At 43.4% G+C, this 27874-nt stretch overlaps 1 protein-coding gene across 5 annotated transcripts in view; it reads right to left on the minus strand.

The window, feature by feature from the left end:
* Window positions 1-27874, minus strand: part of VPS13D (vacuolar protein sorting 13 homolog D) — an 87985-nt gene that overhangs the window by 9754 nt on the left and 50357 nt on the right. For all 5 annotated transcript variants that reach the window (XM_052691582.1, XM_052691584.1, XM_052691581.1 and 2 more), the window contains 6 exons: window positions 27217-27313; window positions 26079-26227; window positions 24780-24914; window positions 24376-24543; window positions 14561-14693; window positions 12993-13188 (listed from right to left, as the gene is read on the minus strand). In XM_052691582.1, coding sequence (XP_052547542.1) covers window positions 12993-13188; window positions 14561-14693; window positions 24376-24543; window positions 24780-24914; window positions 26079-26227; window positions 27217-27313 — 878 coding nt within the window. The remainder of the gene's footprint in view (window positions 1-12992; window positions 13189-14560; window positions 14694-24375; window positions 24544-24779; window positions 24915-26078; window positions 26228-27216; window positions 27314-27874) is intronic.

The raw sequence follows: 27874 nt of genomic DNA on the forward strand, positions 1-27874 counted from the left end.
TGTTTACCAACTCAGAATGAAAAAACTTCTGCAAGAGACAAAGCACGTTTTAGTGAACTATGTTTTATCTTTGATCCTGTACCACAGGTTGTAACACACTATCAGATGTGATTCTCAGTGGGGTATACATGCAGTGTTTTTGAGAGTTACTGTTACACGTTTGAGAGTCTCTGAGCCTGAACATTTCCTAGCAGATTGCTGCCTAATAACTCAGATCAGAAGGGAACAAACTTCAGCAACAGGTAACAAGTAGTCCGTGAAAACGAAACACTGCACAAATGATACAGGTCAAAATGCACCAGACTGTACTGTCACAGAGTCATAGAATGGCCTGGGTTGAAAAGCACCACAGCGCTCATCCAGTTCCAACCCCTGCTGTGTGCAGGTCACCAACCAGCAGCCCAGGCTGCCCAGAGCCACATCCAGCCTGGCCTTGAATGCCTGCAGGGATGGGGCATCCACAGCCTCCTTGGGCAGCCTGTGCCAGTGCCTCACCACCCTCTGGGTGAAAAACTTCCTCCTCATATCCAACCTCAACCTCCCCTGTCTCCCTTTAAAACCATCCCCCTTGTCCCATCACCATGCACTCCCACAAACAGCCGTTTCCCCTCCTGTTTATACGCACCCTTTAAGTACTGGAAGGCCACAATCAGATCTCCCCAAAGCCTTCTCTTTTCCAAGCTAAACATGCCCTGTTCCCTCTACCTTTCTTAATAGAAGAGGTTATTGTTACTGAAGTAGTTGTTATTACCCATGACCAACACAGCAATCAGTGTAACTTCACTTAGTATGTTTATCTGAATTTCACACCTCCTGTTCTGCTCAAGGAGCAGCACTGGCAACTATTCACCTATTTGAGAAGCTCAACTTGAGCTTATAACCTGCACACAGATTTTGATCTGTAATCAAAAGAGCACGAGGACACCCAAAGCCCAGCACAAACAACAGCTGTAAGTGCAAGGAGACATAATTCTGTCATTCCGAAAGCAGCGCTGAACGGAAGAGGCTCTTCACAGAAGCTTCAGCTGCTGGACTGACTGACACCCAAGCCCTCCACGAAATCCTGGCTGGCAACCAGCAGTGCAGACATCAGCCATGGCAGCTCTGAGAGGTGTCTGTATGCACAGCCCTCTCCCACACTTCCCAGTAATAGTCCCAGTAACAGACCCAGTTCTTGCTGCCAGAACCTTCCAGCTTTTTCATCAATACGTGGCATTCATAAAGGTGCTGCAGTCTAACAGCCTTGTCCTTCTAACCTGTTTGGAGCAATAAACTCACTGGTTCTGGTGTAGCTCAAATCCTGTCACTGTTTCCATTGTATAAACCTGTGGGGTTTTTTTTTTCCAAGTTTGCATAAAATCTATCACTGGAAGCCTCCTCAGGGCTGTAACTTCACAATACTGACCTTCAGCCTGGGAACAATTTCCCCCCACTGCAATAATTATAAAGCAACCTTAGTTCAAACAAAGGAAAACTGGCAGGCAGTACAAGCCTATGGAACAACTCAATTGCTGCTGGTATTTTGGAGAAATTATACTAAACCTGTTACTTACGTGGCTCTGGAAAAAGTCTGCTTCATAAATACAGTGCGTGCTTTGTCTGTGGGGGTCTGAGTGCATTTCAGACATGGAGGAGAGACTTAATCCAGTAAATTAAAAGAAGAATAGTCTTACATCTTGTATTGTAAAATACGCACCAGTTAAAATACCTGCCTCAGTTAGAGTTCAGTCTGAACTCCACCTGCAGCCTTCAGCCATGTGTATTTCCACAGAAAGCAGGACGAAGACAGTGCTTAACCATCTGTGAAGTCCACAACAGGAGAACACAGTGTGAGCACCCTCAGAAGCGCCACGATCAGTTGAAAAATAACCTCAGAGTTCAGCAACACAGCAGAACTACAGGCACCGCAGTCGTACCGCGGGATAAGAAATGAAAGTAAACGTACGCCACTGCTGGGAAGGCCTGTATTTCCTATCGCAGTTCTGCAAAGTACTAAAAATCCACCACTGCCACAATTCCTCAGTGATGTCCTCAACTGTACTTTGTTTCAAATGATGAACCCCTGTGATAAGCTGGAACATCTTCCACCTTTACCACTGTGTGTTCTCTGCGTCTGAGAACGCGAACGTTACGTGACTTGGGCTCAGTTTCACGCAGCCTTACAACCATCACGATTTCATGGCAGAAGGTAAAGCTGCACCTCCTGACCGAAGAATTTTTGCCCACTTGCTGGGCTTTGAGGCTGCAGTTCCCAGTGGGCAGATGGTTTCTTGGAAAAGGACTTTGCCACCTGAAGCCAGCGAGCTGTGATGGAATTCATTCACCAATTCAGACAGATGTTTTTAAGGTGTGTTACAAACGCGCACACAGCGCAGTCTGGATATTGGATTTGGCATTGGAGTATCTCAGTTAGATGCAAGAATGTGTAAAATCTTGAGCCAGACAGCTCCCTGCTGACTGCATATCTGAGGAAGCTTATATGCACCGTTTATTCCAGCAAATGCATGGAATATATTGTACTCGTTAAACGTGTTCCCAGAATGCTCGTTTCAGGCAGAAACACACAAATAAACGGTGCCTCGGGTTAAAACCTCCCACTTAAAGTCAAATCCCTGCTCTCTGGATGGATCTACGAGCTCAGATACAGAGGACCTTTATCTGACTCAGGATACTCAGACAGAACAGCATGCTGAAGAAGGAACTGCTTATCATGCAGGCGGTTCCTGCCAGCCTCTTTGAGATGGAGCTGTTTTCTCCCCTCCCCCTTTCCTTTGTGTACAAGATCAAACCAAAATCGAGTACTATTCACTGGGGTTATGATTGTATACAATCTCTAATGATTCCCACTTCAAAAGGAAGCGAGAAGTTAAAGTGTAAGAATCACTTCCTTGTGAACAGCAGAGCAGCAGATGTACTCATGAAACAGCACATCCTTAAGACATCCCTATCAGAAATCCAAGGTCTGTGCGAGCTGCATGTGTTTATATACTGAAAAACTGCAGTACTCAGCACATCATTCACTATTCAACCTTTGGTACTTCCTTACCTAATAGTGCAGCAAGCTTCTTCAAGCACTCTGGTATCATCGAGATTAAGAGATGAAAAAAAATATGTAAATAAACACTGCCTTCTCAGTTTCCAGTTTATCCCAGGCTCTTGCTGCACTGATCACAGAGTCATGTTACTGGCCTTGAAGTTTCTTGTCTCGCAGACGTGTTGAAAACTGCTCCCATTCACCCTCTGATTCCACGTGTAAGAGATAAGGTTCTCCACAGCGCTTTCTTTCCAGCATTCATCTGAACGAGAAGAGCTGAATTTGGCCTTGAAGAGCTCAGGACCACACTGTCACTCTGCCCTGCAACTCAGCGCAAAGTCTTGAAACTTCTAAGCCTGGTCTGCTGACATTACGTCCATGTTTACAGCAGTGCCATCACAAACCATCCATGCTGGCCAAGCAACGCCCACTGACAGCAATTGCAGAAGTGGTCATTTCGCTTGGAGTGCAAAATGCAAACCGCTGCCTGCTGCCCAGCATGAACTATCAGCTGTGCATGAAGGACTATGTGAAATGGGCCGTGCTCACCCTCTGCACCTTCTCTCCACACTCCACGTGGTGCCCTTTGCAGCCCACCAGCACAACAGTCACTGAATGACAACTCCTCGGGACGTCTGTTTGGCTCTTTAGCACTAACAGTTGCAAAAGCAATTTAAATCAACTGGCTGCACTTCCAGAACTGCTAAAGAGCGCTCCACATGTTAACAGCAACATTAGGTGAAAAAATTATCTATAAAAATACCAGCCACATGCTAAATGAGGTGACATCAAGGCAATAAATAGCTCCATCTGTATGAAAGATTCCGTATAGCAACCAGAAGACATCTCAACAAAAGTAACCAACTATGGATAAAGCAGTGGAAAAAGAAAAAGGGGGGGTTGGATTGTTTTTTTCTGAAGGATCAGTTTTACATATTTTTCTCAGATCACTTTATAAATCTGCTGCACATTAGAAATCAGACACACATGTATTTCTTCCAAGTAAAGAAAGTTGAAGGTTTACATTTTTAATAGCAATGGGACTATTTCTGAATGGCAGCAGTATATATTACATGCAGTGTGAGAGGGTTAAACAGGACAGCCTCAACTCTTTATAAACTTTTGCCCTCTGGATATGTACTCATTGGCTGCTGTACAAGACTTGAGCTGTATTACACGCCTTAACGATATGGTTCAACTGTCGGTCAGGCTCAGGGCCTGGCAATAGGCCAGACCGCAATCAATGGGACACAAACCTCCCCCTTTCAGATCATCACGAAGGCTCATATTATCTCCTTTTTGTCGTGCTGGTTAAATTTATGGAGCAGAACCCCGAAGCTGCATTCCTTGGCTTGGGCCGGCCCACGCAGGCCTCCCTTTGTTTGGTACTGTAAGCGAGGCGTGCTTTGGAGGATTGCAGGGTTGTTAGTTCAGGCACTGACTGTTTGCTCATGACTGAAATGAAAAGAGTTCAGTGGAAGGGCAAAAGGACAGCACAAGTGTAAAACCCTATCCCAGCAGGCCCTGGGCCCCTATATATGGACTCCGGACTAGGACTGAACATAAACCTCACCATTAATGACAAAGGAAAGAAAAGCCTGTCTAGCAACAGGTAAACAGGCTAACAGCATGTCAGCACATACCTTGGGCACAAGGTCGTTTGCTTTCAGGTAAGCCTGTAATTACTATGTAACTACAAACCCAAACTAATCTGGCTCAAAGTGCTGCTTGCAAACAGTTCTGCAGCAGTGCTGCAGCTTTAGCTTGAAAAAAAGCTTGTCAGGCAGACAGCACCGGTCCATCAGCAGGTTGTCACATCTCTGTCGTATTTATGGAGACACCTCAGAGATGATGCCATGGTACTGGGAGGAATCAGCAGGAAGTGACTCTTCTAACACACCAAACTACTGGAAATACAGAAGGAAAGATTTCCCCTTTGTGCCTTACAGACGTTTCCTCCATCTCCATACCTGGTCTCAGAGCAGAAGCAGACCCCTTGGTGTGCTCACATGCTCTCTACTCAAAGCTTTATTACTGCAGCAATTAAAGGACACTCGTCCCTGTTCACTGCAGGGGAGCTGGACTAGATGGCATTCAGAGGTCCTTCAATTCTAAGGATTCTGTGATTCTGTGATACAGGACAAAAAGAAGAAGGACATAAAGAAATCTCTGAAGTGACAGCAAGGCAAACTCAGGAGTGAAAGTGAATGGAAAGAACTTGAAAGATGGCATTCCAAATACAGGCAACAGGAGCAAAAACGTCCACGGGAAGCCACAGGGACTCCTACTGATGATGGGTAAGATAAGATGCACACGTACTGAAAACATCTGTGCTTGGCTTCCTTGGTACCAGGCCAGTAAAACCTATTCCCAGACAGCTGCCCCAGCCCTGCTGTACCAGACTTCGCCCCTCTGGCACAACAGGCAGGTATTCATGAGCTCATACAGCCACCGCACTGGCGAGCAGCTCTTGCCATTTGTGCTCCAGTAAATAAACAAACGCTGTATTCCTATTGCATTAACACCAGTTTCATCTTTTCTACTATTTTTATGAACTGAAAATACTCGTAACATGGCCAAAAGACATTATAAAAACCCACAGAACGTGCATTAAATGTTTTCAGTTCTGGGGATCAAGTCCGACTGGTTGAATGCAGTCTGGTGATTTGGCCTGATGCATTCCAACAGACACGTCTGTTTTGAATAAAGCTTTTGTTCATTTCTGGTTCTTATATGCTTTTAACATCTCACCTAATTCTAAGTAAGTTGACCTGCGAGTGAAAATTCTGAGTCCTTTCTTGCCTGGTCTTTGAAGACTTTTTAGCTCATTTGGCTGATAACAACATATTAATATGATGCTTTGTTTTTTTCAAAGCCTGCTCAATTCCACTCGAGGTTTTCTTTTGCACACAATTTGCATCTCTGCACACCAGTGATGTGTGAAGCTCTGTGCAGTTGTTTTAAACCAAGAACTATTACAGAAATCCAGTGTAACAGCAGCTCCTCATAGCAGAGGGCTTCCTGAATAAGGAAGGATCTATAAACTACGCAAACGCCAGAAGACAGGAAATACACAGAACAATACAGTGCTCCATTTACTTTTCTCCTTCTTGTCTCCAAAAGCTGCTGAAATAATTTGGCAGAACACACAGGCTGCAGAAATACAAGGGTTTCTAAGGAAAGCCTTTTTTCTCCCTGTCTAGATGTGTTCCTTTCAGTAAATAAGTTTGTATCTAATTAGTCAAAAATCCTAAGGAAATGAAATTAACAGCTAAACGCTGTCAAGTACACACATGGTATATGAATTTCATTTTGTGAAGTGAATCCAGCCCTCTTAACTGCCACTTGCAGTGTAATTCATGGAGTAAATCTGTGCTAAATCTAGCAAGGGATTTCTCAGCTCTTTCCAGAAGAAGGTCTGTGAAATTGCTTGACTTTCTGATGGGCTGCACCAGCTCCACAGCAGCACCTGGGGTGTCACCTCACCTACTGAGTGTATTTATCTGCTGTATTTATTTCGTCTGCTCGTCTAAGGAGAAGCAGCTTCCCCAGGTCTTCACAGAAGTGCTGCATCTTAAAGTGAGCAAGTCTGCTCTCATGCAACAATGCTTCTTCCTCACAAGCTTTTACCTTTTCAATGAAAGACCAGTTATTGCACTCAATGAAATTCAGCTAAATCTGGTTCCTGTTGCGATCCTGGTTCCAGGAACAGGTTTTTGTTGCATGCAGAAGCTCTGTGTTTCACTCCAGTGGTGGAAACACGCCTGCCCCTACATGTAACATACTGAGGTGCCAGCAAGAGCTTTGGTTTTGTGGAGACCATCACAATAAGACCTCAGTATTCACTTTTTGAAGCTGTTTGTTGATAATAACGAATAGACATCTAAAGAAAAACGTAATCTCACGTGTTCTGCTCTGTTAACTGCCCTGCACCATTCACTTCCATGTTTTCTGTTTTCCTTCATCTGCCCTCCCCTCACAACTTTCCATTCCAGTGCTCCTTGCCCCCTCTGTCCCTTACCCAACAGCCTGCAGGCAGCCAGGGGCACCTTTCTGTCCTCAGACGTCCAGCTGAACATTGATGCTTTGTGGAAAATATTTGTGTAAAAAAATAAGACAACTGTTTTTAGAACATGAATAGGAATGAACCCAATGACCACTCATTTTTGAAAGCAGTCTTTCAATCAGTTGTAAGAGCAGGGATTCCCTCTGCCATGGCAGAGCAAAAGGTTTTAAACAGAAGAAAGTTGCACAAGCCTTAATTAAAGCTTAGCGATCCCTGCTGGAATGTAAAGCATCTAGAATTCTGCAAATAAGGAGACTGCACAAAAATCAGAAGTGAAATGCAACTGGGAGCTCTAAAGGACAGCCTCAGCAACTCCAATCCTCTGGTTTGAAGAATCACGTTTAAAAACAGGTAAGATGTTTGCTTTCAAGCTTAATGACCTCAATTGAGACCAAGTTACTGCTCCAAGCCTAGCTTGCATGCTCCATCATGTGTAATATATGCAAAACGTCAGATCTGCAGTGGAACAACACCTAATGCAAGCCAGTAATTGGTTGTTTAGCTTTTTCCTCTTAAAAACACTCATATGCAGCAGATGTGAAAGTAAGGACACCTGTCCAATACTAATAAAGCATTATGTGGCAGCCGTACATCCAAACACTCTGGTTTCATGCTCCCACTCCTCCAGAATAGTTAAATTGGGTCAAGTTCAAGAAGGGACAGAGACAGCCAGCTGGTGAGACAACTGATTTCAGAAATATTCCAAATACATTTCACACGCTGACCAGTAACGTCTCGCAGCAACCTCATGGAAATACTCAGCAATAGAGACATTTGCAGTAATGCATAGAGGCATTCTGCTTTGGTTTGACAGCTGGTACCAATTTATGTCCATTCATCCCACTGAAAATGAAAGCGAGAGAAACATGTTGATGCACACTTTGGATCCTCTGAATCATCTCAGCTTCTTCTGGGTGCTACACAGCAAAGAGTGCCTTCCAAAACCCAACCATGCGTTGTTCTGGAAGCCGAGTGACATTTTATACAGACAGCTCTACAGTTACAGACCCCACAACAAAGTAACACGAAGCAACCTGGATGTTGTAAAGGTTCACCCTCCTTTTACTAAATAGTGCGGACAAAAAAACATCAGGAAAAAAACCACCTGTGTGAATCAGAGCTATTTTCTTCGACCTTCATAGCAAATTCTGCTCTCCTGTGAAAAACAGAGGCTGTGCTCCCAAGTAATTGCTTTTCAGAGCAGTGACACCAATGCGTTTCTCACGCATACAAAAATTCCTGGGTCTCTCTCTACTGTCCTTTCTGGAATCTGACCAAAAAATGATTTCTCTCTCTGTAAATTACACCATTTTAATACTCAACAAGTAAGCTTTATTCCCTAAACGCTGACTTCCTAAGAATTAGCATGTAGATTCAAGAGGGTGGTGAAATATGGGACAGCAGTGCAATACCATCCCCATTGCTCATGGCTGGAGGTACCCCAGAAACAAGAGTCATCTCCTGTGTGCCCCGAACACACCTTTGTTCCTTAGAGCTTTAAGAGGAACCAGACAGATGAACATACTCTCAAGCCTGTAGGATTCACCTTCAGGCAAATACAATTCTTCCTAATCCAAGTCATTCATTTGGAAAGCAGTTCCAAGCAAAGGCAAGAAAAAAGTAATTCTTCAGAAAGATGCAGAAGAGAAAAAAACCATGTCATAACCACTGGCCAGAAGGGTCCTGCAAGGTCTTGGAATAGGCAAAAGGAATGGAGGGTGGTTTGGTGCTCATCCTTAAGGGTAACCTAATTTGAAGATGAAATTATTTTAAGCGATTAGACTCTATTAAAGAAAAAAAAATGTTTGAGAAGTGCATTTTTAGAAAAAAATGAAGTTTGGAAATAAGTCTCCATACCGAAGAGGCACAGAGGCTGCGCTCTGAGGAACCATTTTACACCACCAGAAAATCTACGTTCACTTACAACAAACAAAGGCAGACATCTGAAGAAGTGAAGAGGAGCTCTTGCAGAGCTACTGGACATTACCAATGATAACTGAAAACCTCACAGAAGAATACTGAGCAGGTGAGACTGGTAACAGAAAACTGTTGATGAAAACAGCAAGCATCTACCAACGCAGAGCTTCAACGTCAGGGATTCAGTAAAAGCAGCCCATAAAATTCTATTTACAGAGGACAAGCTACAAGATGTTTAAAACTCCAGTGAGGACAGTGAAACACTGAAGAACCCAAAGAGGTCAGAAATATGGCAGGAAATGAAATGGGACTCGACCTACAAAACTGCAGCCCGGTTCATCTAGGGAAAAATAACCCAGAACACAAATATTAAATGACAAGGAGATACTTGCAATGCAGTGAAACAAAACAAAAAAAACTCTTGGGGGAAAAGAGCACGCAGAAAACTGGACATCAATTTGCAATGTGATATGGCAGCCCAATCAGCCAACATGGTTTTGGATGACTTGCAGAGCACAGCTCATCGCAGAACAGGGACACGGCCGTCCCTCTGCACGCAGCGTGGGTGGGAACGTACAGACTGTGGGATTACAAAGTAGCTCAACAACAGCCATGGAAGAACCTGGACAGGCAGAGGATAAAAGCTTGAAGCTATTAAAAGTACCACAGTGACTAATGATGGAAGAGGGCAGAGCTAGCATGGCAGAAAAGCAATTGGCTACAGGGATTTAACATGGTGCCATGGGAGAGGAAGGGACAAACTTGCTGACAAAAGAAGAAATAACCCAACAAAGCAATTCATTTCAGAGTACAGTTTATAATAAAGGCCTATTCTGTACCTATGAGAAAAAGAGAGGAAAGAGGATATGAAGGAAATCACAGTGCTGAAATTATTTACAGATCTGACTGATAAATCAGCTCAAGCGGAACGCGTGAACCATTCCCAGATTTACCCAACACAGTGACTGCACACGAAACCTCGGCTGCGCATGGACACCTTGTGAAGGGTTCCCAGCAGGACAGCAGTGCCAACTGCACCACAGCCCTGGCCCACGTATGGCAGTGCTCTGAAGACTCCGAGGTCTCAGTGGAGCACAAGGTAAGGAGGGCTGTGGGACTTGCACAGAGGTGTTGTGGTTCGAGCACAACCTTGAGAACGTGTTCCCAGGCTGGCCTTCCAGACAATTGTTTACACATTTTCTATTTCCCCTTTCAAGGTTACTGGTATTCTCATGCCCCTGAGTCTAATGCTTTCAGATTTACAGTGAGAGTTGCAGCCGACACTGAGATGGACGCACAGAGGGGAACATAACCATATTGACCAATTAATAATAAATTACCTGCTGCTGGCATTGCCTCAATCTTTGCAAGCTCATCGTGTATTTCTGAGCGATAACATGAAAGGTGGTGAACAAATTAAAACCAGTGCAGGATGCTTCCTTCCAGATGTAATTAGAGGAAACAACTACCTCCAGAAGTATTTTCTAGGACCCTTAATGGCATGTCAGCCTCTATTTTTAACTAATACAATTGGTTCACTGACAGCACTGATGAGAAATGAGTAGGCCAGGAAGCAGTTCCTTTACTTCTGCCAATCCGACAAGGATGTGAGCCCTCCCAGCAGCAGCTCAGCAGTGACGAGGTTCAAGATGTGCCCTGGCAGAAGCCTGAGAGCACTGCAGCAGCAGTTCTGTGTGCTGCCCATCAATTGGACACATCTAAATACACCCCTGGAACCTGGGCTGTGCTAGGAGTTAACGCAAGTCTCTAGGAGAGCCTTCCAAGCACATCTAGAGACAAAACAGCTTTCCTGTTCTGAGCCGGCCTTTAAGACTTCTGGCAATGTATGACAAGTATGGAAATAATCAGAACTCTTGTATGTGACACTGCAGTGCTTGGAACACATAAAACCCCCTCAAAAAAGGTATAAAGTCACAAGCATTAACTGTTTATAAATTAGATGGACGCGGCGTTGCCAACAACTGTTTTCTTTTATCCCCGGCATTAACATTTAAAAATATTAATGCTGCTTTATTCATTAATTACAATACAGTAATGTTTAAGATTAGTCTTGAAAAAGTCCAGCCAATAGTTAGACTTGAAAATATCTTCTTGCCCTTTAAACACATCACGGTTTAAGCTACCACAGTAAGCTATAAAGCCATCGTCTGTGTCTCAGCAGGACTCAGCTTGGCTCCACACTGCAAACACAGAGGTTTTGTTAGCTGCATGAATCCCAGTACAAATCAATACATCTGAAACCAACAGAGATTTCTGTCCAAGGAGCACAATCACTGAGTAACACAAGCCACAGAGTCTTCCCCATTGCTCTCCAACTCAAATTCAGTAAAATCTGAAGCCAAGCAGCATCATTTCAGGGCTCTTTTTTTTTTTTTTAAATAAAGAAATAATGACGAAATTAATCCATATGATAAAGAGAACCACAAGGGCCTTTAATTTACAGTTACATCCCACGCTATTTCAGTAGAGCTGTAATTAACTGCTAACACTTTTTGCACCAATACCTCAAACTCGCACCTTAGCTGCCAGCCTCAAGATAAGTTCAGGACAATTCCTAAAATGTTTATCATTCCTACTGCACTCACTTGTTCAGAGCTACATTTGAGATCAGTTACTGCCACAAACTCATTTTCATCAGTTAGATGGTTTGGTGCACTTAGTTTGGAGGAGTCTGCATGGCCCAGCACACACTTAAAACAGAGAATTCAACAGGAGCCAGCATCCTGAGTTTGGAACGCTGTTCTATTTTGATTCCAAACTGCACATATTTGAACAGTTAACAAATGCAGCAGGGGGATATTGGTAGACAGCAGTCCAAGAAACATCCAAATCCTTTGTTGTTCTTTTTTATACCCCTGAAAAAAAAAACAATCTGGTTGCTTCCTTATGTAAGTGGCAGAGATTTTCCTTGTATTGTTGGTGGGTCAAACGTTTATCACAGTGTAGTGGAACAAGAAAATCATGTCCCAGTGCTGGTCTGCGATGACAGTATTCCAGAATTCTGTATTCAGCTCACCTGGCCTCATCTCGTAACTGACAGTTAACAAGTGAAAGGGAAATATGTCACCTAGGCAGACACAAGCTAGAGATAAGGCTGGCTGGGGGTCCCCTCTCAGTTGCTGGGTGGTTTGTCGGCTGTTGGCAGCATCACCACTACTGCTTATAGTCGGGGATCCCACAGAAGTGTCTGAAAAGATGACTTTCAAGTACAATCCTGAACACGCATCCTGAAACATCCTGTAGCAACAACACAGCTCAGCTGCTGAGACAGCCAGGTGTGCTCCTCCTCACCTTTTGGTAAATAAATCTGCAGTCACAACTTCAGAAGATGTGCCAACAAAACAGTAGATGTGTTTTCTTAGGGGTCTGCTTGCACTTCTCATGTAACTCTATGCATGCACATTTACTTACCCAATAGTCAACCTCGACTTCTTGGTTTTACAAACCAAGCTAAGTACTGAACAGCAGGGGCATCTACGTGGACACTTCCACAGCAAAGCACACCTGGGTTCATTCTGTGAAATACTTCATTTCTTTTAAAGATACTCCTGTTTTGTTCAGACCAGGTTATGCTGAGCACGGAGGAGGAGGTCGATGAGCCGTCCACACGGACTGACTCCTAACACAAGCGTGTGCAATGAAGGGCACACATCCACTTTTTTGCTAAATGAGAACCATTATAGAAAGGAAAATTAGGATTTTAACCCGACTCCTATTTTATGTCGCAGCTTTTCTACTTTAACTAAGAGTAAAGTACCAGCAGATACCAGCAGATAGCACTGAAAAAAACTTGCCAAAGTAAATAAATTAATTAATGTAGGCTACATCACACAGTGTATTTGACTGATTGACAGTTTCTTTGGGCAAGGAAAATGATCAGGTTAGAAACTGCGGCAGGTCTCATAAAACACATTTAGCATTGTAACTGATTGGCAGCATAAAGCACTTACTGACCTGGGGCCGCTCAGAGTCGCCGTGTCCCTCACAGCCTGCGCAGTTTCTGATGCAAAATCCAGAGCTCCAGCAACAGGTTTGGTTACTGTGCCAACCAGACCCTTCCCAAGACCTGATATGAATCCACTGACACCTCCTTCAGTCTTCACACCTTCTACTGTCGAAGTGATGACGCTTGTCAGCCCTCCAATGATACCTGGCACACATAAAAAGAGCAGAGTAGGCCAGAAGCACTGCACAGCTGTGTTCCCCCACGCTGCTTCCCTATGGAAAACTGCACTCATCCACTGGAAAAAGTCAACACCAATAAACTGGCATGAGTGATTTTTTGATGCTGCCAACTGACATCACTGTAAATGTTTCCATCACAAAGTGCTCAGAAGAAATCAAGATTCTGCTGAGTCTTCAAGACTTGGAACAGTTCACATTATCTGAGGATGTGCTGTACAGATGTCATATTGCACAGTTATTGGTGAACTGCTTAAGCTCCATAGGAATGCTTCCCCCCTCCTGGCTCTCTAGCTTTGCAGCAATCAGGTGCTCTTCCCATCTGTAATTCAAGTACAGCCCAGGCAGCATCTTCACTTGCAAACTCGAGAACAAAGCACAAAGCATTTCAATCACTCCTCTTGAATTAGATGATGGTTAATTCCTGCATTTCATCAGACAGGATTTAATGGAGTGCTGGGAAGCACGTAAAAATTCCACAGAACTGAAACTAAAACACAGTCCCACTAATTACTGATTAATTCATTTTAATTGACTTCTCAGCAACGTCTGAAATATTTCGGTTTTCATCCTTTTGTACTAATATTGGTTATAGCAGACTTTACAACACGTGAGATGAGTAGGAGAGAGACTTCTCATGATCCACAATCTCTTAATGACAGAACACTGGGTACAGACTTCTGCTCAGCACAGAACATTGCTGCTGTTTTAGGAAAAGCAAAACGATGCAGCCTGCCACAGTCACACTCAAAGAATGACATTCAAACAAACTGAGTCAAGATGATGCAAAATATAAATATTTGTTTTAAATTTGGCTTGTATTGATTTAACTTTCTTCAACAGATAAATCATGAACTAAATTGATGTGAGATTCTGGCCAAATTATGGCTACCCTGCTGTGTTTTACATAAATTAATTACCCTCATTCGGATCAGAATTAAAAAGAAGGTTAAAACAAATAATAATAAATCACCCAACTGGTGAAACGTTCCTTCAAACTGATGCACTGATTCTGAGGAAACTCAAATTTTGTGAACTGAAAGCAGAAAGGTTAAAATCCAGCCATGGGCATTTCTGTGTCTGCATCTGGCTCCCACGAAGGCTCTGTGTGTGGGTATTTTATGACTACACAGAGACTGAAGCTCTGGAGAAACGTTCTCCAAAATTGAATTTCAGAAGTTTTTATTTACAATTACAACTGAAGAGACCTCATTCAGAAGCGAAGCCTAGAACAGCTCAGCCCCTGAGGCCACAACTCACCGCCCAAGAGTAATGCAAACTGTAGAGAACCATCCTTTCAATCTGCTCATTGCTATAAGAGTGAAGTAAGCTAAGCTTACCATGTGCAAGGCCATGGATGCCTGCAACAAGGTGCTCTCCGCTCGTTGCAGCGTGGTAGCGGATGTATTCGCGCTCGGTTTGATGTCTGTTGTCCATTGTTTTTCCCAAGCCATCTGACAAGGTCCCAGCAAACTGGCAAAGAAGAACCATTTCTGTTATTAAAAGAAGAAAGCTGCTTCTCTTATGTAGGTTTACTGAAGAAATCCCTAAATTTTAGTTGTTAAACACAGACTGATGCAGTTCTCTTTTTATACCTGTGCACTTACTCCAGGTTTTCTTGTCATGAAGAGCTCTGAAGAAGGACATCAACCTGTGCCTCCCATTCGTGCTACTCAAACCAAGAGGGGGAGCAAGGCTCCAAAGAAAGGAACACAAAACAAAACCCAACAAACTCCAAAACTTTCATAATCGGGATGTTATTATGGAAAAAGATTCCCAGAGGCATTTTCCTACTGTAACCTCCACAGAAGCCTTTTGGTTACGTGGTGTTAGTTGTTCTGTACCTCCTTCAGCTAACGTCAGCATTCTTATGCCCTTAATAAACGAACAAACTTGTGTTGGACTGGAGAACAGCAGTGCCTGCAGTGGTGGTAGAGCCCATCTGTCCTGCACTGATGCAGCTCACCATTCAGAACTGTGTAGTGGTGCTGTTTGCCCCGCCAGCTTAGCTTTGCTGTCTTGCACATACTGTCTCCTTTGCATCCATTTGAACAAATCACACCATTAAGGTATGAACCTGAATGTAACTAAACCTGGTGTGAAATTCTGATACGCTGGGAATTACAAAGGAAACAGACAGTGTGCCCAATGCCATGCCCAGGACCTTCCTGGTTCTGCCAGTTTTTTCCAGGCCAGCTTCCTTTTCCACCAGTGACATCATTTCCTTGTTTCAGGTATTTCTTTCCAGCACAAAACCAAACCAGCCCAGCAGCTACAATTCACTAAACAAGAGGGCTTTACTTTGGCAACATGAATGAAAATCACATCCCACGACCCTTCTTATGACTTGACAGTACGGACACTAAGCAGAGCATAGCAATCACTGGCAGCAGTACTTCTGACCTCTTTGTGAACTTAAATTAGATGTTATTTCTTTTAATTAGCCTAGAAATACAAACCAACCTGATGTTATCTATTAGCTGTGTTTAGGGTTGGATTTTGTGTGCGTGTGTGCAAATAGTTTCCTTTAAGAGGATTAGAGGAGCTGCTATGAAAACTAAAGAGCTCCACAGGCCTTCAGAATTCAAATCTCATTAACAAATCTGTCCCGTCCTGAAAATAGTATTTAATGGATATATTTTGAAAGCTACATTAATGCATACTCAGACGACCAGGCAGCAGGAATAGCCCAACATCTCAGTACTGACCAGAACTGGTAAGCATTCCTTACACTTGTTGGTCCATTTTGCCCTGTCAGGACTGGCTCCACTATTCCAGCTTTCCAGGTGAAGTGCATCTGTCCTTTTGCCTTATTTCTCACTCCTCAGCGAACCAGAGTCTGACATCTAACAGCAATAATGCTGTTTTCAGACACAGAATGTTAACATAATCATGACTCATCCCCTTGGCAAGGAGGAAAAGGGGAGAAATACCACACGCACACAGGTTAGAAGTCACAGTCTCTGCTATGTGTAAAGAACAACAACAAACCACCGAGACCACAAACCAGGACAGCAGAGCCAACAAGCAGGCATCTCACAGGCACTGGGCAGCCACAGCTGAGCGGGTGAGCAACCTGTGCTGCGGCGTTGGCCTCATCGTGGTTCTACATCTGGAGAGCAGTGATGGAGCTGTGAACCCATCACCTGGAAAATGGTTTCCGTACAATTGCTCAGGTTGGAAATGACCTTAAAGATCATCAAGTCCAACCACAACCCAACCATGCTACCCTAAACAAAAAGTGACAAGAGAAGGGACCTCAAATTTCATCTAGTCCAACCCCAATCCCTTCGCTGTTTCAATCAACAAAACACCACCACCAGAATAAAAGCATATACAACATTTGTGAACACAACCTGATGCCAAATAATGAGGCTTACGGGGCACAGGAAGAATTCAGAGCAAACAAAAACAGAGTTAATTCTAGTCTTTGTACTGCATGTTCCCTCTAAGCCAGATGCATGAGGCACACAGCATGGAAATCAGTTTTAAGTAATCTCTTAAAGTCTTTTTAAGCTCTTGGCACCGCTTTGTTCTCGAAGGACATCCCAAAAGGATAAATACACAATTATGACTTAAGTCCAAACATTCCATTGTAATTCTAGCATCAGAGAATTGTACTTTTACAAATATTATTGACTGAGCAAAGCAGAACATCGCATGGAATGTTAAGGAAGAAAGTGATTAAATTGAATTAAATATAGGTCAGTCTGAATTTCAGTGCAGACCTCATAACCCACTGCACTGCAATTAGAAATCACAGGGTTTGCTCAGCTTTCAGCCTTTTAAAAACATTCTTTGCTGCCCCTCACTCTGCTCTCGAACTGAACACCCCGTGCAGGCAATGGCCATTCTCATCTTGGGAAAAAAACCCTCCTGCATGGAATCAGTGTATGAACTGGGAATACTGAACACCCCTCTCTCCAAAGTGTATTTTGTTCACCTTCCCTAGTACTGAATGTTTTACTTACACACATTTTTACCTTTGTTTAAGCTGTCTTCTTAGCTTATCATCACTTTTTCTTCAGATAATATCTAACACATTTTACTATGAATGTCAACACATTCTGTACATTTAACATTTCTCTTGTGTAACATGTAACTACAGATGATACCATAAACTCAAGGCAATTGACAGCATTAGAAATGAGAGGTTCCTTCCACCAGTTTCACTTTTATTTTTGAAAACTAACAACTATTCAACAAGGAAGGTGTGGAAGCTTTGGTATTGCTGTTCAACCCAGTGATACAATACAATGCACTACATCTAAGCACTTAATGCCTCTCTGTAAGTTTCATCCCTTTCTGGTTATTTGCCTTCAAGCAGCACCATTAAAATTATTTTCTATGTCTCTCAAACCTGTAAGGTGTATTTTAGAGGAGATCTTGCACTGATTTTTGGCAGTGAAATACAACGGTCTCAAATGAAGCCCCTTCCCACAATGCATGGACCCAAAATGTTCACAGCATCTGCATTAGAAGCAAAGCAGGCCCACATCCATGCTGCCAGGGACTGCTATGGCAAAGGAAGCCAGGTTCCAAGCCAGCAGCCCTTCTCAAAGCTTGGTGCTATACTTGAGATGAAGTGTAAAAATAATAATAGTGCATAAACAGGGACTGGGCACAGCAGGGCAGATAGACTCATCTTGTAAATTCTCCAGCCCAAGTTCCCGTACTTTTATCATGATACCTCAAGACTGATATTTAATGTATTTAACACATTTCTGTGACTTACAGTGGAAATTACTTTTAGAGCAGTTCTTTACTCCCTGATAACAACGTGCTTTTTTAAATTTTAAATTTTATTTTCTCTTTCAGTGCGTTGTTAAGAACTTTACAAACTGGATGTCAGTAAGTCAGAAGACAACACAGCTTTCCTCCTTGCTTAGTGGCCTTCCAGTACCTGAGGGCAGCCTGCAGGAAAGCTGGGGAGGGGCTTTTTATGAGGGCATGTAGCAACAGGATGAGGGGAAATGGCTGTAAACTAGAAGAGGGTAGGTTTAGACTAGATATTAGGAAGAAATTCTTTACTGTGAGGATAGTGAGACACAGGAACAGGCTGCCCAGTGAGGCTGTGGATGCCCCAACCTGGAGGTGCTCGAGGCCAGGCTGCGTGGACTCTGAGCAACCTGGGCTGGTGGGAGGTGTCCCTGCCTACAGCAGGGGGTTGAAATGGATGGTTTTAAAGGTCCCTTCCAACCCAAACCACTCTATGATGATTCCCCCTATCTTCCACTTCGGTCAGCCATGCATTGCAATGGCACTAACAAAGGACTTTAAATATTTTTGAAAGAATAGAGGGTTTTTTCTCCTCAGATTTAAAATTCCCGCCTATCTGAAGCTGCTCCACAAAATATGCTTGCCATGGCTTCTGTCCTCCTCCCAGGAAGATAAGTGCTCAGGTGCTGAGACTGAAAGGTTTGTGGGTTCAGCCACACGGGGCTTGAGGCACTTTTTCTGCTTTCATTCCCAGGTTAGATAGAACACCCCCTGCAGAGGACGGGTTCGGCCAAGCCCAGGGCACGCTCATAACCGGTCAGCAGTGCGTAACGGAACCGATCTGACGCAGCCTTAATTCCGAAAACACTGAACCAGCACAACGCTACCACCAGCCTCTCATTGTAAGAGATGCATCAACTCTGGCCCTCCCTCAATGACTGACAGCGAGACAACACCTTTTCCCACTGCACAACCATACGCTTCTTGAGATTCCCTGTCATACAACCAAAGGCAAGGCGCTTTAATTAGCTCACATCCCTCGTTAACTAAGCTCCTAATGCCTCCTGACAGGGCCTGATGGCCGGCAACCCGCGGCCGCCCACAGCCGGGCGTCCCCAGCCTGGCTCCTCAGGGCCCGATGGCCGGCCGGCAGGTGCCTGCTGGGACAGTTTTGTGTTACGGGCTGGCGAGTGATCCCTGCGGGACTGCCGGCTGTTTTCACATCCACAGAAGGCAGTCAAAAGTCCACAGCATGAACTTGGAATGACCCCAATTGCAGAGTCACTGGCGGGTTCATCTGGAGGACAACGGCGCTTTATTAAACAACTAATACTCTTAACAGATAATCCCCCCCCCCACCCCTCTCCGCTTTAACTCTTGCCAAGCTTTAAGGTCTTCTTGTTTGTTTGTGTTTTGGGAACGGAATTATTTTGCCATCGCCTCCTCCTTAAAAAAAAAAACCCCAAACCCTCCGGATTCTGAGAACCTGAGGCAAAAACCTGAGTCTGGTTGGTGGAGCTGACGCAGCACAAGGCACTGGCACTGTGGCAGACTTTTTAATCACCATCTTGACCAGCCCTGCTGCTGCCTGCATACAGGGCTATGTTGTATTGTTTGTTCTACTGTTTGGTTTTATGTATTACCTGCTCCAGAGGAAACCTCATGTAAGGCCATTCCCCTCAGCCCGCCACCCTTTCTGCACACCCGGATTGGTAACACTGATAGCAACCACCTGTATTACAGCACACAGACCTGAGGATCTCCTCGGGACACATAAGTGTTGTCTTCCCTCCTCAGGGATGCACGCCCAGGGAATTTCAAGTCTAAATCTCTATTTAACATCGTACACACAACCTCCTGTGTGCTGCTCCCCATTCAAACACACAGCAGGAGGTGTAGCCTGCCTCGTGTCAGGACTGAAGTGTGAGCTTCAAACCCACACCCCATTTTTTTCCTTCAGATTTTAACTGTGACATTCAGCACAACACACTGGCTATTTAACACCTGTAGGCTCAGACCACAGTGCCTTCTGTCTGTATGATAAATACGTTCATTTCTAATTTCACAGTTTGCACCTCTAGCAACATTTCACGTATCACAGTTCGAACTCTCCTTTGTTCACTTCAAAATTGTATTTCACTTTTTGAGAACATTCTTGGGAGCAAAGCTCTGGTCAGCAACACATGGCAGCCTGAGCAGGCTCACCCACACTTTGCCTAAGCTGCTGTGTACAAGAAATGCTGAATTTGGCCTGAATGATGAAGAGCCCTTCCCATGGAACAAGACTTCCAAATTCTCATTTCTGATCCTTTGCCTTTCACTTCTCCCCAAATCTCTTTCAGAAGATACTGATACCAGATGTTCTGCACGTAAGAGGTGGCACTTCCCATGGCTTCTGATTGTTGTGATTCGGCCATAAATCCTGCTGTCTTTTGGAACAGTTGGGAAATGGGTAAAAGGCCTCATCCATAAAACAGCCCCAGAACTGAAAGTTTCTGCCTGGGAATTACATTTACTTTCCATCACAGATTCTCACAATTCACACATCCTCATTCAGATTCCCACTGCTTAGCACTTGAATCTCTGCTACAGCCTGAGACCGAAACGCAGGCTGAACCGAAGCTGAGCTGCAGTGCCACCTGGATGTGTTACCTGGGCAATACTGGGGCAGATGGGAGGAGAACAACCTTCATCTGAAATGAATCAGAACAAAAAGAGGGCACTAAAACCAATCAAACAAGAAAACCCACCCAGTGTTACCTTTCGGTTGAACCACCTACAGCCGTGGCTACTGATTCCACCATTTCAATATCCAGACCACTCTGCAAAGGGCAACCATCAGCTTTCGCAGAGTAAAACTCAAAATCCATAAAGGTAACCAAAATGACAACAAACACTTCACAGGAGAGCCATGCACCTGCTTGAGTGGATGCAGAGGTAGAACAGGTTGCCCAGCGAGGTACCCAAGGTTGGAGGTGACCACAGCTGGGCTGGATGGGGCCTGGAACTGCTGGGGTCACCAGTTCAGACAGTAACACTGTGTTCAGTATTCCATTCTAACTGAAACACCTCAGAAACAGGAACAGCTTAGGATTTAGAACCATCATGCCTGAAGGGGAAATGAAGTGTGAATGCCAAGAATTCAGGACATTTCTACGCATATGGCAACTATAGAAGGCTTCATTCAGAGGGAATGAAATTCCCTCAGGTGTCTATATTTAGGATCAAAGAACTTTTTAAAATACAGAACTCAGAGTCTCCAAGGGATAAAATCTACAGAACTCTCTGTAGTGAACTTTACTTAACCTACGGTTTTGTGCCAACTTAAATACACTGCAGCTCTTCACTTGAAAGAAGGCATTACCCACTGTGTGCTCTGAAATGCATGGAAAAGCCATTACAGGGGTAAGCAACAGAACTATAAAATACAAAAGCAATAAAATGACAAAACCAGATACAGCCCAAATAGCTTCCTTTTCAATTCAGTCAAGCAGTGTTAGGTTTAAAGCGATGACTACAGTATTTAGGTTTAGTTTCCATTCACATCTTAAAATCCAGTATAGAGTTTTACTGAAGACACTTTGAAGTCAGGTACCCAGAAGAACCACCAGCACGGAGATCTCTCTCACAAGCAGGGGAGAGGCTGGGCTACCTGCCTACATCAGTTACCAGCTGCATTGCACGAGCTGTAGAAGATGAGGACCTCTATGGCACAGCTGAACCAGGTGGAAATGCGTGTGGGGAAAGAGCATTTTAATGACCATTTCCCCATAGACAGCACCAAGGGAGCAAGGTGAAATGGATCTATTGTTTCAGTGGTGTTTTTCTTCAGTAATAGGAATTGTTTTCCCCTCTGATCATAACAAGATCAGAACATAACATGACAGAACATGATCACAAGGCATGCTAATGGTAGAGCAGGAAGCAATGCTCTACTTTGTGCCACACACATATATGGTGCCATAAGGTGCATCTGCATTGCATGGAGACGACTGTGAAACCTTAGGCAGATTTAGATGCCTACGAGCAGCAGAAGACACACAGAAGAAATCATTCCGATTATTTGAGCCTTCTTTATGACCATCTTCCATGCAGCAAAGGTAACACTGGAAGGAGGACTAATTGAGGAAAGAACAAATATATAATCACTATAGAAAGATTTTTTAGAAAGCAACAGCATGAGCCTTGTACCTCAGACACTTTGGAAGTACGAAGGAAAGAGAAAAAAAATACCTGGCAAGACAAACTGCCCACGGGCTGATTTTCAAAGGTGTAAATGGGAAGTGGGCATTCAGGTTCTGGTGAATTTCGAGAGGAGTTCAGCATCCAACCACCCCCTGCCTTTGAAAACGTTCTTTCAGAAACCCCTCGGTTACAAATGACTGCAAAGTTCAAAGAGTGACCTTGCCCTTGTGGGAAACGTAGGAAGGCTCGTGCCTTTTAAAATAAGATTTATGAGTCCATTGCTGCAGATGTGATTGCAGCGAGGAAACAACCCTTTATAGAAAGGAAACTCTAAAGAAACATTCTCTATTGGGTGGAGTGGATGGGTCACAAGAGATGAGAGCTGTGAGGAGGAAGCACGGACACGAGCACTGGCGCAGATGGATGCTGCCTTACAGAAGCTCAGTGAGGATCCTTCCCAACGGCGTGGATAAGCTGTATCTGTAGTGCTGACACTAACAACACGTGCACTTCAAGACATCTGAACCACATGCTTAAAGTGCTCTGCAGTGAATCTCAAAAGAGATGGGAATGGGATTAAGATAGGAGTGTTGGCAGCAGTACTTTAAGTCACTGTAAAGGGTCTAACAGGGCAATGCAGGGAACGAAGCAACTGTTCTAGATAGCGTTTCTATCACCTTCCTCACAGTTCAGCTGTCTGTGCCCACAGCCACGCACCTGATGATGGATGGGGGATCTCTATGGCAGTTCAGCCAGGTCTGAAAATATCCCTCTGGAGTTGTGTGTGATTATGGATATACTACCTCTTGCCTTTCTAATCCTCTGAATTACCTTTTCCCACCAATGCAGGAAAAAGAAGTACAAATAAGATTCACAAGTAAGCTCAGTAGGCTGTGAAAGGACAACTGCTCTTATCCTTATTTAACAGAAGGGAGGAAAAAAAAAGAGAGACTCTTATCATCAGTTACCCCCATTTGGGAATTCTGGAAGGACATTTTACTTTATCTCCCAGTTTCCCTGAATATAATTTTCATTAAAACATCTTCAGAAATTACAGCACTATCAGGAAAGCTGGACTGAACAAGCAAAGAGGCACACATGCACACCTTCCAGTGTGCCAGGGCAGCACCAAGAGGTTTCCTTCCGTTTCAGCTGTTACCAAACCATCCTCCCAACATCTCTCTCTTCTCCCTTATTATGTCCACAAAACACCTCTGGAAAACACAAGGTTTTCTGTTACTGTTGTGTACTGTATGGTACACATTGCTGGAAAAGGCAGATTTTGAGTGCCAGTTTCATCTGGCTGTATCAACCGCTGCATGCTTTAATGCCACCTACCTGCAAATACACCAAAGTACCACTAACCAGCTATTACAGCTCACTATCACAGAAAGCACTTTTGATCCCTTCTGACCAAATCTGATTTGGTCTCTTTGCCACATCTCCCTCATGACACCACCCTTCTCCTTACACACAGACTTCCCACGTTCAGGAACTACAATACTATGGAAATGACATTTAATAATAAGCCCTCAAGTCAAGAAGACATTATTCCAGTGCTACCCACCAACATATGTTTGTTTGCTCAGTATCAAGCACCATACAGACCAGGACCAAAATCATTTCCTATTTTTGGCTCCTGTGTTCTCTTAGGCACCAGAGCAGTTATTTTCAATTAACAACACTGATAGAATAGTGTTCTCTCAGTCATTATCTGGAAGCACAAAAGAATGTTCACTGTGCCCCAACCCTGGCATTAAGCTGAAGGCATAGCAATCTAAAACCTCTTACTCTGTAGGTATGTGGCACAGCAAAAGAAAAGTAATCAAAGTGTTTGCAGATCTATTTGTGCCTCAGTTGAATCAGTTCCCAAAAATAGAATCAGCAATTCTCCTTTCTACTGAGTAATGCTTTAAGTACTCCAATTCCCATAGAGCTTTAGTTTGGGTGACCAATGTAAAACGCCTCTGTTCATGTGCACACAGGAGATGATGCCACATCTGAACCAGAGACCTAAAATGTTGTTAATTCCTGCATTCAATCTGAAAAACAAATGGACATCCCTGGCACACTGCTTCTTGCAGGGTTACCAGCACCCTGAAAAACACGTGTAAGCATTCCAAAAGAGCAACATTCCAAATGCAACTTTTTACAGAACAAACAGCATAGAAAGCCATCTATTTGAAGGCAGCCAATAATTCTGTTCTACTTGTTCCCTATTTTTAGCAAACTTTATTATGGTGATTATTACCTTTGCAGCTGAATTGGATACTCCATGTGTGACGTTTCTTATGAGGCCACCAACATTGCCATACTTTATAAGTCCAGTGACGCCTTCTGAAACATCATTCAGCAGGCCCATAGGGTTGCCCAGGAAATCCACAGAACCTAGAATCCTTGCTGCCTGACTGAGCAGCTCCTGTAAAAGCAACAGAAAGGTTGAAATATTTTCATGTTAACACCAGCAAGGTTGATTAAAAATGGAGGAGCACTCTCAAATAACACACAATTATCAGTAAGAACAAGAACGGCTTCGTCTTAAAGCACAGTGTCCACATTATCATGGTACTTTCATAACCAAGAGTCCCCCCAACCCTCACTAGAGAGCTCATCCACCAGGAGAGCTTCAGCCTTCCCCACACCAAAATCACTCACCTCTTGGAAGTGTTTCAGAATGTCATTAATGATAAATTCCTGAGTTTCATATGGATGGACCCTAGTGAAAGGATCCAGATTAATCACAGCATCTTCGAATCGGATTAGAGGAAATCCCAGCGTGCTTTTCAATGCCTAATTAAATAAAAGATATTGCTATTTAATTTTTTTCCCTCTACTTCTCATTCACAGCACTCAAATGAATTAATCTTTAAATGAGTTACAAGCCAAAAGCTTATCTGCTAGAGTAGTTTACCACTGCCATATAGATGCTTTGATTCAGAGGGCAATCACTCTACAAACCTTTTACTTGCACAGTATGAACTTTTTTTTAATTAATGAACATTCATTCAGTAATTAGACAGTGGTTAAACACCTCTCAAGATGTAAGCAGCCTCCTACACTTGACATTCATATTCAAAACAAAACGTGTTGAAGGCTCCCATGTTCAGCACTTCTCTTTAACTGTTCTAATGGTCAATTAAACTACACCCTGTATGATACAGACAGAAACTGGGTGTTGCTGAAGTCCTACGAATGGAATAATTGTCAGGATGAGCTGGAATAGCAATCTTAACTTCCTGCAAGATTAAGGCCTGTTTCATGACTCGGTGAACTCAGATTCTTCAACCAGCCTTTTCAGTTATGATCAGGGAAGAAAATGAAGACAGTAATTAGCCCACGGCCACCTGTACCCTGTACAGTCTGTAGGTCGGGTGGTTGGACAAGATCCTGAAGGTCCTTCCCAACTATTCTGCTCTAGATTGCTTCAGCTCAGCTCCTTATAACAACATGTGCACAGTCACCAACATCAGGAAATCTGAAGAAAGAAGCCTGATACTTGTGCTGTATTTTCCTGCAGTAGCCATCAAATCACACTCAGTAGCAACGCGAGTTTTTCTGCCATCTGCAGGTAATTAAGGTAAATTGCAGTCCGATTTACGTTTCCAAGAAAGGACCTATTTATTTTTTTAGTAAATGGATGACTAACTGGAGTAGCTCTCATTATTCACTTTGGTAGGAAGTAATTTCCTGTTTAATACCAGATATTACATAAGGCAACTTTGTTAACAGTGGTCTCTAATAAAAATAATCTGTCTACCTCCACATTAGCAGACTGCCATGCCCACGCCTTCCAGAAACATTAGAGGGAGTCAGAAAAACCTCTACAAAGGTTCTACTGTGATTGTTCTCTCCCTCCTCCCCTGAAGAACTGAATGAACACCTTCTGTGGCAGTTAACATACAGAATACAACATCTCCTCATTGGGAAGCACATTCTCCGAGTGCTCTGCCTTACCTTGAGGTCCAAAGGCAGCTTGTTGGAAGTGAAGACACTCAACTTGATTTGAGGCACACTGATCTTTAGATTTTCAAAGTAGTATCGCTTCTGTCCTCCACCTTTTTCAACCACCTTCTCATGGAGGTTTTCATCATACTTTTCAACTTCTACACCCAGACAAAACACAGGAATTACAATAGATTGAACATATATGCAATTATGGAAGCATACTCTGTAAGGAGTTACAGGTTCCTCTACATAAATAAAACGTGCAATTGTTAGGGTAGGCAGCAAAATTACTCATGCCTTGTGACACAAACTTGACCTCTAAGGTTTAAGAATCCTACGCAGCTGCATCTCTAAAGCCTGAATGTATTTGTAGTTAGATACAATTAAAGTCACCCAAATGCGTGGTTTAAGCTCCTAATCTTGCTTTGAATGTGTCTGTCATCATATAGAAGCAAAGTGATACAAACTATGCACTGTTTCCTTCCTACTGCACAGTCATGACCTTACAGCATTTTCCTCTCTGTTTTCTTTATCTTTCCTTATTTGACCAATTATCAGTACGTTGTACAAAACAAGCAATGCTGATACTTTCAATCATCACTACTGAACAGAGAAAACACCCATAGAGAAGACACTGAACAGGCTGGACAACTGAACACATTGAACATAAATGACAAAAAAAAGATACTGTTTGAATCTTGGATGACATTCAGTATGAGCAGATAAACTACAAAGACTGTACAGAAAGTAAACAGAAAAAGAACTGGAGTAAAGTTAAACAAGAATAGACTTGTAAACAGTGTAAGAAACTCAATATCTTTATTTTTGTATTCTTCACTGCAAAGCTGAGTCTTTAAGTTAGATGAATCCAGCTACACAAGCTTAAAATGAACACTAAACTCCTTCCCCTGGAGGTATGGCTTAGCCACTGCACACTGCACAATGCCAGTTACTGGATCATTGCTTGTACACTGTAACAAGCACAGCACACACGAACAGCTTGGGGCCATGGAGAAATGAGCCTTCCAGCTCTGCCCAGCAGGGCCAGTCTCCAAGCAGCTGAGAGCTCACCAGGTATTCTGAACTTCATTCATATGCAAAGATCGTAACAGACTGTAAAAGCAGTGCTGGTAATTTCATGCCATACCTGATTCAGACTGAGCATAGCCAAAGAAACTCAACAGCTTCAGAAGCAACTTCTCCTCAATTTGAACTGTGAACTTTCGAGCAGTGATCATCAGATGCTAAACAGATAAACAAGTCTCAGTTTGCAGTATTAGCACTTGGGGTACAATCTGTGCAAGCCATTGAATAGGACACTATGTTCTATTTAACAGTATTTTCAATGGAATGGAACTGTGTTAACATTTCCACCTTCAAAAAATGCCTTTGGTAGCTTCCTTCACTTGAATTCACCTACAACTGCAGATGGTTGGATTTTTTTGTTGTTGAAATGTACCCAATACTAACACTTCAGAATGTGATGCTAAACTGGATTCCAACAGTGAAACAAGATGGTTTTCAAGTGTCAAAATACACACTTGGAGATTCCAAGTGGTTTTGATAACCACATATTTTGCCCTCACAAAACTCCAGTTGGTGGATAAAATTCCCAACAACGTCAATTGCTGCAGTACATAAAGCAGAGCTCATGCTGCAGGATGACACCTTACCAGGGGGATGGCAGCACCTCGTGTAAAGTCATCAAAAATGTGGCACAGACCCTTGGCTTCTCTACACAATACCTACCAGTTCTGAAGAGAGTAACCAGCTTGAGAAATAAAGTGATGGACATTTACAGTGAT

Source organism: Tympanuchus pallidicinctus, unplaced genomic scaffold (genome assembly GCF_026119805.1).
Source record: "Tympanuchus pallidicinctus isolate F22 unplaced genomic scaffold, pur_lepc_1.0 scaffold29, whole genome shotgun sequence".
NCBI classification, from domain to species: Eukaryota; Metazoa; Chordata; class Aves; order Galliformes; family Phasianidae; genus Tympanuchus; species Tympanuchus pallidicinctus.